At 38.0% G+C, this 13,247-nt stretch overlaps 1 protein-coding gene across 9 annotated transcripts in view; it reads left to right on the top strand.

The window, feature by feature from the left end:
• The window catches only part of CACNA1D (calcium voltage-gated channel subunit alpha1 D), a 169,537-nt gene that overhangs the window by 122,405 nt on the left and 33,885 nt on the right, over positions 1 to 13,247 (top strand). For 6 of the 9 annotated variants that reach the window (XM_058032083.1, XM_058032084.1, XM_058032081.1 and 3 more), the window contains 2 exons: positions 5,031 to 5,114; positions 5,445 to 5,528. The exons of 1 other annotated variant lie outside the window; for it this stretch is intronic. In XM_058032083.1, coding sequence (XP_057888066.1) covers positions 5,031 to 5,114; positions 5,445 to 5,528 — 168 coding nt within the window. The remainder of the gene's footprint in view (positions 1 to 5,030; positions 5,115 to 5,444; positions 5,529 to 13,247) is intronic. 2 more of the 9 variants (XM_058032085.1, XM_058032089.1) reach the window with 1 other exon arrangement.

The raw sequence follows: 13,247 nt of genomic DNA, 5'->3' as shown, positions 1-13,247 counted from the left end.
GTATTACAAACATACACATAAATTATTTACATCTGCAATATCCTTTTTAGATTTTTATGTTTTCAGTTATATATACATAATATTTGGTAGAAGGCCCCACACTGAGCGGTTGGTTCCTTGTTTTAAAGGGACACTGTCAATATGAATGATGCAGGCACATTTTTAAAAGTAGATTTGCAAGAGAAACTAGTAACTATAATCGAAAAAAAGATAAAACTGTCCTGTGGCAGCTAATGCAGCCTCTTTTTTCAGTTCTAATACTGCATTAATGAAGTGCAGAAGTTAATGATGAACAAACAGACTAAATTTATTTTTAGTGCAATGAAATTAATGTTTACTCTGGGCTATGTAAATGAGTAAAAACGTGCTCACTTGCTACACTTGGAATTTGAGAAAAGCCAGATGAGCCATTTGAGGTTTACTGCTCTCACCACCCAAGGCTGGTACTTTTCCTTTCCCACTGCCCTCGTTTTCAGGCAGCCAGCATACGTGCCCAGGGGCTGGCAGAGCTGTGCCCTGTGCTGGGGTGCAGCAGCCCTGGCTCTGTGCAGCCCATCCCTGCTCTGAGCCAGGCAGTTCTGCGCTCCCAGCACGGCCGCCCGCAGCTCAGGCTGCAGCAGCTGACTTGCAAAACTATTTATTCAGCTTGTATTAGTACTGAGGTAGGCTGTGCAGCCTGAGCTGCTTGGTTTAAAGCCAGCTTTATTTGCCTGCAGAGGTGAAGCAGTGATCCATCTCTAGAGATCGGGTGTTGAGATGTGAACTGTGGAGTTCGGGGTGAATGTTTGCCCGCTCTCCCGTGGTCTCGCTCTGCACTGTCCAGTCCATTGTACTCTTCTAATGAACTTATTTGTATTTTTGTGTCAGCTATCTTATTTAAATGCTAAGGGTTTCACATTAAAAATAGCACCATTTGAGGCCCCAGAGGAGATAGCTCAGCTGTGTGGACCACAGTGTCATGAGTATGCTGGTTGTGTTTCCTGATCTGTATTTCCTGTTCTATATCCTTGTTTTGCACAGAGGACTTTGCTGCATTTTATCATCTGCTTTTTGAAAGAAGATTGTGAATCCTTGTATGGTTCTCCATGCACTTGTGACTGTAGTCAGAAATAGCAGCTAATGCCAAACACAGTGGTCTGATCATGAGTGTACAAATCACAGTGCTCCATTTGTACTGTGGGCTTCCTACTTGTTAGCAAATGCAATGTGTTAAAACTGGTCTCTAAGACTCTGTACAATTTGAGCTTTAATTCTGTTGCAACATGCTTTCTATCTGACTGGATGCTTTCCCTGTGAGGCATCCCTGGATCTGAACCCTGAGAGTTTGAAAGGCAGACACTGCCAGTGGCAAGGTCTCCTTTCCTGAATTTCGGTCCCCCATAGGTGCAGAACACCTTAAACTTTTTAATTAGCAGGACAAGTTTTAAAGACCATGATGATAATCAGACTTTTGGAAGAGACTAATGAGCAGGAAGGAGTAAAGTATATTTAAGGTTGTTCCTGTTATTCTTTGGAGCTTGTAACCTTTAAAATTATCAGATACTCTTCAACAAAACCTATTGGCAACACATATTACATAGTTCATTAATAATCAAAAATCAGATAGCAGCCTTAAGCAGCATTTTAATGTCTTTAATTTAAATTTCAAAATAGATGCATGTTTAAAACAACAATTAATTGCTTTAACTCATATTAAAGTTTAATAATAGTAGGAACAATCTGATACCAAACTTAATGCTTTGCTTCAGGATCCATGAGGAAAGACTGATACATTTTTCTATGTCTGTGTCACTGGTGGGTGGGTTTCTTAGGTCAGTCTGACCAGAATAAAGTTTTATTTATTAATTTTGTGCCTTTAAAAAGTTATTTCAGAGATGTTCAAACCATCAGATAAAAACTCCATTTAACTCTGTAAAAATAAGAATAGATAAAAACCTGTTAACTTTTATCTCATCTGCTTAACAGTGTCCCCTTAATATGCAGACAAAAGTCCTGTGAAAACGGTGATCTTTTGGTTTTGCTGGTCATATAAACTTAAGGCTACTATAAATTATTGATGCTCTTCCTATGATATTGTGTTGTGTAAAACCAAGGCACTGCAGGCTGCCTTGCAGCTCTGAAATACATAAAACCTGGAGAAGTGCTCAATAGCAAAGGTGATGCTGAGTGTCTGGCACACTTGACTGGGAGATTGGATCACACAAGGCTTTGCAGAATGAGGCCCTAAATTTTCCAAGAGAGTACTAAAAGAACTAAAATATTTATGTGGTAGATGTCTGGAAACATATTTTGTTGCTAATTCTCTATGCCTACCTATTCCCCAGGATTTGTGATTTTGTCCTTCAGCATTTCTCAATGAGCAAATTTTTCATAATATAAGCTAAAAGAACAGGTCTTTTTCCTCACATTTGCTAAAATCTGTTACTCAGCATGGTTCAGTGCCATTCAAAACAAAATACAGCTTTGGAATCAAAAATAACCCATCCACACAGACCGTATGTACAGCCTCCTGGTAGCCAGTTGTTGCTTAAACTTGTAATGATTTTCCATGTCGTTTTACATCAGATTTTTGTAAGAAAAAAGGAAAGATGGCTAGTAAGTGAATTGATCTTGGGTCCTTGCAGTGGTGAAAACAACTTATTTGCATGATGTTTATTTGCTGTGACTTGTCCATTCCTCCCTTTTCCAAAACCATCTTTATTTTCTCTTAGTTTTTTGTTTATTTGTATGCTTTTGCTTTACATATTAGTTTGAACAATATTTGTCTATACTGATGGAAAAGGTTTCATAAAATTAAGAAATAAATGTGTAAATTATTTTAGCTGTGAAGTGTTTTAGCTGTATTGAATCAAAATGTGATTTTTTTTATTTTAGTGCTTTATCTTGTAGCATGTCTAGTGAAATAACTTTTTCTATAGCTGAAATTATCCTTTATTTGGAGAACCTTTTTTGGTTCCGTTTGTAGAGGAAGATGGATAGCACAGCTCAGGATTGTGCTGATTATGTGTTTGCTGTTTGCCAATAGTCTCTTGTTTTGTTTATCTGTAGATAAAAATACTGCTATTCTAAAATCAAGGAAGGTACTTAGAAATAAGGAATGCAAATGATCAGGAAGAACATGATGAGAGCAGCTCCCTTTCATTGGTTGGCAGCTGCTAATCTCATTAGGATTATAAAATTCAATATTGCTGGGATGGTTCAGTGTGATTCTCAGCAAAGCTTTGGGAATTTTGTGTTCCCATGAGCAGGAGGAGTAAGGAGGGAGCAGCAGGGAATTGTGCAAGAGCTCTTTGGAGTGGAGGCATTTCTTCAGGAGGCCAAATCCAAGAGCATTGGCTTTTGCCCCAAAACTGGAATTGGTGGTTGATCCCAAAGAACCAAAGAAGTGCAGAGAGTTGTGGAGATAATACTCTGATCTATTTTCCTCTTTCAGCCCCTTCCTTAGACAAAGGAATGGTGGCAGCAATCTGAGTTTTAAAAGAGTAGAATTAGAAACATAATGAGCCTTTCCTGACCCTGCTTCCTCTCCAAGAATGTGGAGCTGTTGTCTACTGAAGCAGCTCTCTCATAGTCTCCAAGAGGAAATTTCCACTCAAAATAATCCTTTTTGCAAATATTAATGCACTCAGGTGCATTACTTTAAACTGTGAAATTACTAAAAATTCTAACAGTTCAAAACCTTGAGAAAAATATCATTCCAATTCTAAAATTGATTTTGGAACCGATTTTTCTTTACTCTGCTAACAACTCATGTAATAACTTAAACTACTCAGCTAAAACATTATCTTAGAGCAAACAGTGTAATAAAAAGTGTGACTAGATAAAAGGTTAGATTAGCACATATGTAATTTTAAAATTCTTGCTAAATGTATTATTTTAGAGCTTCAATAGTGGCTGAAAATTTAGTATTTGGAAATTAATTACCAAGAAATGTACATGTACAAAATGTACATTCCAGCTTTTCTCATGTAATGCACATTCCTTAGTCATGGTAGACTGATACTTGAATACATTTGAATGAGGTAAAGGGCAAGTTCAATAACTTTTGCAGTTCTGGATTTCTATAATAAGTAAGAAAAAGCCACATGCTGCAGAAACCTCTGGTCTCCATATTTATCTTAACAATTGTAATACATTTTGATTTGTTCCACACTGGAACCTACCTGGAGGATTCTTCTGAAGAACCTCTGCTCAAATATGCTGTTTTATGCCCACAGTCAGCTAATTGCATTTTAGACCTTTATATCCCTTTGCAGCCATGTCCCAGGACCACGCATGTGGGGAATATATTTAAAGGCATACAACATCGGAAGAGTGGTGAAGCAATTGACTGAAAATGAGTTTTCAGACACTGGACTGGCTGCACCAACCAAAAGCATAAAGAAATTGTTCAGGTTGCTGGCTTCACTGGCTACAGAATCACCCTCTGACTGCAAATGTGGGATGAGTTCCTATATTAGACCTAGTTTATGAATAGAAGATTAAGTCAATTCTCTAATCTTTATGCACAGTTTCACATTAATAACTGTGCATGCTTAGCCAGTGATGAGACGTGACCCTTTGAATATTTTACCAACCACTTAGATAAGACTATCACAAAATCCTCCATGATAAGGAGGTTTAAATTGGCTTGATCTTGCAGAAATATAATGAAAGGGGCCTTGTTGTCCTCGTTAGGGTATTTATGTTAGAATTTTTCAGCCTTGCTAGAAGCCCAAAGCCAATTTTGGATGATGGCTTGCTTGCCAACATCGTGCTTACCTGATGGTGTGTTCTGCATGTGTAGAGTGTGTGTGTGTCTGTGTGTGTGTCTGTACATGTATATATATATTTATATATATACACACACATGCACATCTATGTTGCTTTTCCTTCAGTAGGCAATATTGTTTGGTTTTTGTTTTGTTTTCTCATTAGACCACAGGTTTTGTTTAACTAATTTCTGTTTATGCAAAACTAAACAGAAGTATGCAAATATTTGACATTTCATGTGTAATCACAAACGTTTGCACCCTGCCTGCTCTGTTCAGGGCTATTTTAGTGATGCCTGGAATACGTTTGACTCCCTCATCGTTATTGGCAGCATAGTAGACGTCGTTCTCAGTGAAGCTGATGTGAGTATATCCCAGCTTACTTTCCCCAGTCCCTACTTCTCTTTCTCTGTCTCCCCACTATTTCCATCATCTGGACAAGTCACAGATTTTGATCTGATGTTTCTAAAGTTTTGAGTACAGACCAGTCATAGGTCAATTATGTTGATATGGGAAATAAATAGCCTTTTTTTTCTACCAATCTTTTTTAGCTATGAAAGGGAAAGTTTAGATTGTAAAGTGGTACATCAGAGAAGCCTAGAGTGTTTCTGTGTTATAACACTGTCCTTTTCTTCTCTTTTTCTGTTTGTGTTTTTCTCTTGCTCTCTTTCTGCTGAATGCTTGTCCTAACAGCACTATTTCACTGATGCATGGAACACTTTTGATGCCTTAATTGTTGTTGGTAGCGTCGTTGATATTGCTATAACAGAAGTTAATGTAAGTAGCAACTGTTCATGCACTAAATAGTAATTGCTGTCATCAAGAAATACAGAAAATGTAAACTTAATCCCAAAAAAGTCCTTTTTTAAAAAGTATGTTTAAGCCTGGAATCAAAGACCAAAACACTGATACAGATGTTTGTATAAGCTGCTGTTATTTATTTATATACTTGTATAGTTGCACACAGCACAGTGAGACAATAAAAATTGTTTTTCTATATATGCACAGAAAATATTTAGAAAAAGAGATGTAAGCTTATGTTTCTATCTTACTTGAAGCCCATTGCTTTTTGTAGTTAATGTGACCAAAATAATTCAAGATTCTGTAAGTTTTCAGTGGCTTGGTTTAACAAATGATGATTTATTTTTCTGTGAGAGGTTTGGGTTTGGAGGCCGTTCGTATCTCATGAGGTTGCAGAAGAAGGCCACATAGAAAGTCAGGCTTTCCATGCTGTGGAAAATAGAATGTTTAATTTTCCCCAGTCCTTTTGCTTTTCATATCCTGCAGTAAATGCTTGGAAGTTTGAATTACCTTTAAAGTACTTGGAAAACTCTTTTACCAGAATTTTGTCTGATGGCCATTGCACATTATAGGTGTTTGGGCAACAGATTCACCTTGAAGTTGCTTCCTGGTCTTGTGTTAAACTGTGAGAATCTCATGACTGACTGACTTTTGGAAAGAAAATGAAAGAGTGATGAGAGAACATGGGAGCAGGATAACTTTATCCTGACCTTTAGATTTCAGACTGATTTTTCTCAGTTCTGTGGGGATGGATCTTCCTGTGAACTGAAGGAACCTGAGCTGACAGGGAGGGTCAGTCAGCCCAGAACTGCAGTGTCCCTTTGAGACTTTTCTTTAAGAATAATTATTCTTCATGGAGTTCATTTGTAAAAGCTGCATCTGATTTATTTTGATTGGTTTTTTCCCCTCTGTTTTGTTTACCTTAGGGTTTTTATTTCCCCAGAAAAGTTTTGCATTTGGACTTAGAGCTCAAATATTTGCAATTTACCCACGATTTCCGTTCACAGTAGTACTGGTGTAGGTGAGAACAGTATTTGAGGAGAGTAAAACCACCAATCATTTAGAACAGTTTTCCCTCATATCTGCAGAAGGTATTTGACTGTGAGGAGGTTGAGGGGTAGCTCAGAGGTGCTTCCATGGCCAAAGCAGATGTGTCTGTATTCAGCAGTGTTAATTGGACAGCACTCCTTGTAACTCTGACTGAGCTGTCAGCTGTGAAGAACACTGGGATTTAGCAACTCCCACAGCTGTCTTGGAAATATTCTGGAGCCCAAGTAATTATGTCCAAGATCAGTGCACACCACAGTCAACAACCAGCACTGCCATTTCTTAGTTTTCATGTTATTCTCACAAGAGAAAAAATGCTCATCTTTGATTTCTTTTACTTTTGCACAGCAGACTCTCTGTGTACTAAGCATTGTCTGTTCCTGGTCTTGCCACTTTTCTGTGCTTTGTTTGTGCAAGTCAAGACTGTATTATGGTTTCTATATATTTCTGGCCTTGATTTCCCATTTTCAACATGAAGCATTTAATGTTGCAGAGTTTCCAGGGAAATTTCTTAGATTTTTACTTTCATTGTTTTGATTCTACTGAACTATTCCTACTTGAATAGTTGAGTGTAAATTTCTGTCATCCAAATCCAGTATTTCAGAATCTTTTCCTCAGTATTTTTTCAGCAGTCTGAATTGTGCCATTCCACCTGTATTTGTTATCTAAGGCTGGCAGTGATCCTGGGAAAGCTACATCTCTGTTGAAATGCTAACGAGACTTTGTTTCCTATGGGATTTTGGAAATAAAGAAACAGCACCTGTGAAAATTCCTGCTATAGAAACTTCTTGAGCTGAGGAAGCTCAGCCTTGTTTGAGGGCTGATTTGGAGCAGGGTAAATCACCAGCACTGACAGAAAACCAGATCTTGTCACAGCTCTAATTGTAGGGGCAGAACCATCTAGATTGAGCAGTGCAAGGGAGACGTGAGTGTGAATGTTTCATGTCCTCAGTGTGAACTGAACATTGCTGTGGGATCACAGATGGGATTGTCCTGTGCTGTGGAAACAGCTCAGCTTCATCCTGACAGTGCACCTGGAGATGCTCAGGTCCTGTGCAAGGGCCAGTGAGCGCTTCTAGCCCTCAACAAGTTTGCATCTGACCCAGTTTTTACAGGAGAATGGATTGGACTGTCTAGGTTACACACTGCCTTGATTTCACTATTAAATACTGGAAAATAAATGTCATCTCTTTTATTTTGTTAGATTTTTCCAACCTTTTACAAGAATATATATGCTTCCCTGAGGCTGATTCTTCTGATCCAGTAACCTCCCATTCTCACGTGATCCAGGGAATTACTATAGTTTGAATATTTTTGGTGCCTGTGGAATTCAGTCTTTAATGTATTAAGCAATTTACAGGATTGCTCAGCATTCACAAGGACTGGATCAGTGACCAACTCAAGAAATGAACCACCTCAGAGTAACATATATTTTGGAAATAAAATGTTATCTCTGATTATCTTTTAAATTTAGTCTTTCATTTAATATCCCTTTCTTCAACCTCCTTCTTTTTTGAACCTAATTGGTTTTCATGTTCATTTTATTTTTAGAAATTATTAGAGGCAAGTATATATAAGTAAATATACATGTGGTATAGCAATAAAAAAATTAATATCACTACTAAAACCTATATAATTACTCCTGGGGTCTGTGGCCTTTTGTTTTCAGAAACTTTCACATGTCATGCAAGATCTTGTGTGGTCATAGAAATGGTTCTTTTTCAATTAAAAATGCAGAGTAATGATTGACAGACACAAAGTGTGGTCAGTGCAGTCTGGGAGAGGGGGTATATAACTTAGAAATGAATTGGAAATAAAATCCGAATAAATAAGTTGTTAAAAGGAAATAACATACAAGTTTCAATCTGGCCTGACTGTATAGAAATGATCTTATTTGTCAGCTCAGAAGCCATTTGGATGACCAGCACTGAATGACTTGGAAGCATGATCACATTGCTGCAGTAGTGGTTGTGAAGGTTTTAATTCACATTTTTTATATAAGTTTCTTTTACCATTCACGTGCTGCCAAAATGTTGAGAAAATAATGGAGAGTTCCCTTTCCTCATCTTTTATGTAAATTATTAATGCCATCTTTATAGGACTGATTTTATTCTTGACATAAAAAACCGTCTGCTGAAATAGGGCTTAAAGGAACAGCATTTATGTGTTCCTCCTGAGCCCCCCAGGAAAACCCATCTGCCTCAAATCTTGATCTTGTGCTTGTGCAGAGGAGTAGAATAAAGCCCCCGTCTGCCTCCTGTAAGAGATTCAGGATTCAACTTTGAGCAAGAGCAGTCCAATTTAGTTTGAGTACAACTTTATGCATCTCTATCATATGTTAGAACTTGGATGTTGGTGCTAGTAATTTGTATTTTTGGATACTGTTGATATGTTTAGTAAACTTTTGCAAACACCTCTCTTTAGGCTTAATGGTAGGTCAGCAAACTGTGTTCTCATACAGCTTTGCTTCCATTAATGTGCATTCTTAGTGCAATATCAAATCTCTGCAGTGTTGTAATATCTAATTTGGAGCCAGAAATAATTTTTATTAGTTATCATATAATAACAAAATATTAATTGTGGCTTTAGAACTTAAATACATCTTTTACAGCGGAAGAGGCACTTATAAAAATAGTTTCAGAGGCTTCTCACATTGACTTAAAATTTTAATAAATTAATGTCTATGGGCATTTGATTCATGTTGACCAGGGAATATAGAGAGCACTGATAAGACAATGAAGATTTCTTGCTCACATCTGAATTGCAGTAACTATTATCTGAACAAATTGTGTGTGTTTATGCACATGGACTCACAGCACACATTTCTGGAGATATTTTGGCAACCTGAATGTTTTGCTATAAATGCTATTGTCATCATATGTGTTTGTCATTCAGATACTTCCTTCTTTAATTATGGTGATGAGGACATTATCATGTGTCATTTGTTCTGACATACTCTTGGACCCTTTGGCACAATATGTAAAAAAGAAGCTTTTGACCAGCACCATTTACTAACATCACTGGTTTTCACCATGTTTATTTTTTGTTTAAGCACAGAGTTTGCTTCCAAGGCATGATCCAATCTGTTTCACACTGTTCACAGTTTGACACTGAAGTTCTTTATAGTCAGGATATTTATTTTTAACATTTGTTGCAAACATTTGTGTAACAAGGAGTTCCTGTTTAGGAAATGTGCTGAATTTTTCATAAGCAGCATTAGTACTTGACCAAAATTGGTAGCAGGTTGCAAACATTTTCATTAGTGAGTCAGAAATTTAGGTTGATCATTGGTTATATATTTTTTTTTGAGTATTGGGATTGTTTGAGGAAGAAAACTGTTGTGTTGAACTTCAGTAGTAAAAAAGAAAAATCATATTACTGCCTATTTGAAGTATTTAAGGATTGGCTCACATTGACGTGGTTGTGAAGTGCTTTGATGCTGTGGGTGTGACTGGTCCATGTCTGACAGAACAGGCAAAGCCATGAGGGATGACTGTGCTGGTTCCCCTCTCTGCAGGGTGTCTGTCAGCCAAGCAGGGAAAGCAGAAATTGTCCATTTATTCCAGCTGTGACCATTTATTCCAAGTCTGTGGCCAGACTTGTAGCAGACAGAAGCACAGCTGCCACCTTAGGAATCATGCAGTCCCAGTTTTTGGGGGACAAAAGAATCCCAGCAATGACCAGCCAGTCCCAAAGTGTTTGGGACCAAGCAGCATTGGTTGAAAATGAGGGGAAAGAGGAGGCTGGAGATAGATTATCTGACCAGGTAATTTTGTTTACCTTATTGTCAGCAGATACCATCCCTCTGCTCAGCCTCTCCCCCAGAGTCCCAAGTCTATTCTAATACTTCCCTACAAGTACAAAATCAAAATGTGCCACCCTCTTATGTGTGTGTGTGTGCACGAGATGTCTCTGGTGCTGCAAATCAGGCTGGAGCTTGGGCACTGTCTGGTTTTCCCTTATCTGTAGGAAGCAGACACTCAGTTTTTGTCAGTCTGTCTGTTATTGTTGCTGAAGTTTGTCTTATCTTTATCTCAGTTTCCCAGATCTGAGCATTGCTTCATGCTGGATGGACACATGTAACCATTAACTAACTTTGTCTCCCAGATGAGCATTTCCTTTATAAATGAATATGAATAATGTTTTCTTTTGTGGTGTATCACTACATTAGCTTCATTAAAATTGGTATTAGTAAAATAAAGCTGCTGTATTATCAGAGGGAAATGCCAAAGAGGATAAAAAATTAGATGCACCCTAAGATGTCAAACCCAAAATGCTTGCCCAGTGATGAACACTTTCACCTTCAGTAGGAAAACCTCCTCTTGTATCAGGAGTTCATGTTCTTTGTTTCTAGATTTATCTTCACTTTGGCATTATTGTACAATTTGCTTTTTGTGAACAGAGTGTTTTTATTTTTCATTGCTGGCCTGCATTTTCCAGTGTCCATAATCTGTGATTTCTTGCATATGACATCCTAAGACTCCCCAGCAGCATCAGATCAGCCGTCAGAACCAGACAACTAGAACTACTTAGTCCAAAGAAGCTGAGGAAGAGGGATTTGTGAGGGGAGTGTGCATAGGGCAGCCCTGGGCATACACCACTGTGCAAACACAAATCCCCTCAGTGACTTCCTGACAAAAAATAAAATGAGGGATCATCATTCCAGAGCAGCTCCAGTAGAACTGATTGCATAGTTTGTGTAATCTGACCTCTGCATTTTTAAAAGTGAGAATTAAGTAATTACCAAGAGGGTTATATGTAGAAAACATTGGTTTTGCTCACTTTTCCTTTTGAGATCTTTTTGTTCATAACCAAGTCATGAACAAATCAAACAACAAAATCATTAATTTTGCATTTGGAAAAGTGATTAAATGAAAACATGAAGGACCAAAGTATCCTTTTTTAGGTGTTATCTATCCCATTATATATTGTCATCCTAATACTGATGCTAACTTATTTGGGGCCCCATCCTCCCCCTATAAAACACAGTGGGAAAAACTCCCAAATGCCAACCCTGAAATTTTATTTCATTTTTTTTAGTGTCAATTTGTGATGATACTGTAATTTAATCTGATCTCTATCTGTCAAATACTGTGTTCAGGTTTTGATCATACAAAATACTAAAGCAAATTAAGTAATTTGTTCACTATTTAAGAGAGTATCAAGCTCAACCTGAGTCAGTCACCAGAGATTAATAAGACATTTCAGGCTTCATCTGCAGAAGGTGTAATTAAATCTTTTTTCTTTAAAGTGTCAGATCAAAAGGATTTTTTTTCTGTGCTAAAACGTCAGTAGCAGTGTGGGTCTGTGTGCACTGGTGCAGGTTTGGGATTGATTTAGGTAGGCAGCTTTGCAAGGTTGCTTCCATGACCTGTGATATTTTGACATTTATGGTGTTTGTGATAATGAAGTTTTCCTTGATTATATTTTGATGATTTCATTTCAAATTGTTGGAATATACAGAGAATTTCTAATGAAGCAGTTGTCTTCCCTTAGCAGCAGATTTTCCATCTATTTTATATAAGTTCTTAGAAAGTTTAGGTGTTGCAGCCAGTTTGACAAATACTCTGCTTGATGAGGTTTAATACGAAGATCTGGGGTTTTATTAATTTATTGCATAAATTTAGTAATAATCCTTTATGCAGTTAAAAAATTATTTGTGTCAGAATATATTGATATCCTGTCAGGGCAGTAATTTATCCATACATGACTTGCACATAGTTGAGCAAACCATTATTTTTACCTTTTTTCCCCTTAGTGATGCCTTTATATTGAAGTAGAAAGTAATAGAGAACACAATTAGTATTTTAATAATGATCCTATTTTTTAAAAGTACTACCTCTTGTTGCTTTTCTTTACAATAATAGGTTTGCATAATATATTTTCAACAGAACCAGCTCCTTTCTTTTCCTTTCCTTCTCCTCAAGTTCTATCTTGAGTACCAGCAGCCTGTGAGTTTTGAGTAGGAGGAGTGTGGCTGGTGCTGCAGCAGCTCTGGGGTGGCACTGTGCTCATTGCTGCTCTGAGTGACAGCAATTGTTGAAAGGTGCCTCTTTAAAAGGAGGATATTTTAGGCAAGAGGGTAAGACTCATCACTGGGATCTAACATCCAGAATCCCTTTTTTTCTAGTGCTATAAATGTTTTTAAAGACACTCCAATTTTGGAAGAAACTGCTGCGAGTTTGTCATCGCACAAGCAAGCACAGAACTTTGGTCCTTTAAGCTTTGCTGCCTGCTCTGAGAAGTGTGTGACCATTTAGGATCTCAGGAAAGCGTCTTCAAAATCAGACAGAGAGAATAAAAGGAGAGAAGTGAGATGTTCCTCTCAGCACACAGAGTTTGGCTCTGTGAACAAGGAGCTGTGTGAGCCTCTCTGCTCCCTGTAGCTCCCGAGGGCTGCACAGATCTGCCCCAGAAGGATCAATCAAATCCTGATCCCTTTGTCCATGCCTGATCCTGTTCCTCCAGCTCAGGGAGGGAATTCAAGAGCTGCTTCCCTGCACTGCTGGGGCAGGCTCAGCCCCCAGGGCGTGGGGCTCAGAAATTTCTGTGTCCCTTTGTCCTTTTGGCCACTGCAACACCCAGAGCTCATCGCTGAGCCACCTCAGTGAATGCACTTTGCTGTCAGGGAGCTGCTGCTGCGGTATC

The sequence above is a fragment of the Melospiza georgiana genome, chromosome 11 (genome assembly GCF_028018845.1).
Source record: "Melospiza georgiana isolate bMelGeo1 chromosome 11, bMelGeo1.pri, whole genome shotgun sequence".
Classification (NCBI taxonomy): Eukaryota; Metazoa; Chordata; class Aves; order Passeriformes; family Passerellidae; genus Melospiza; species Melospiza georgiana.
Note: the sequence above shows the minus strand (reverse complement) of the source record. Positions and strands in the feature narration are given on the sequence as shown.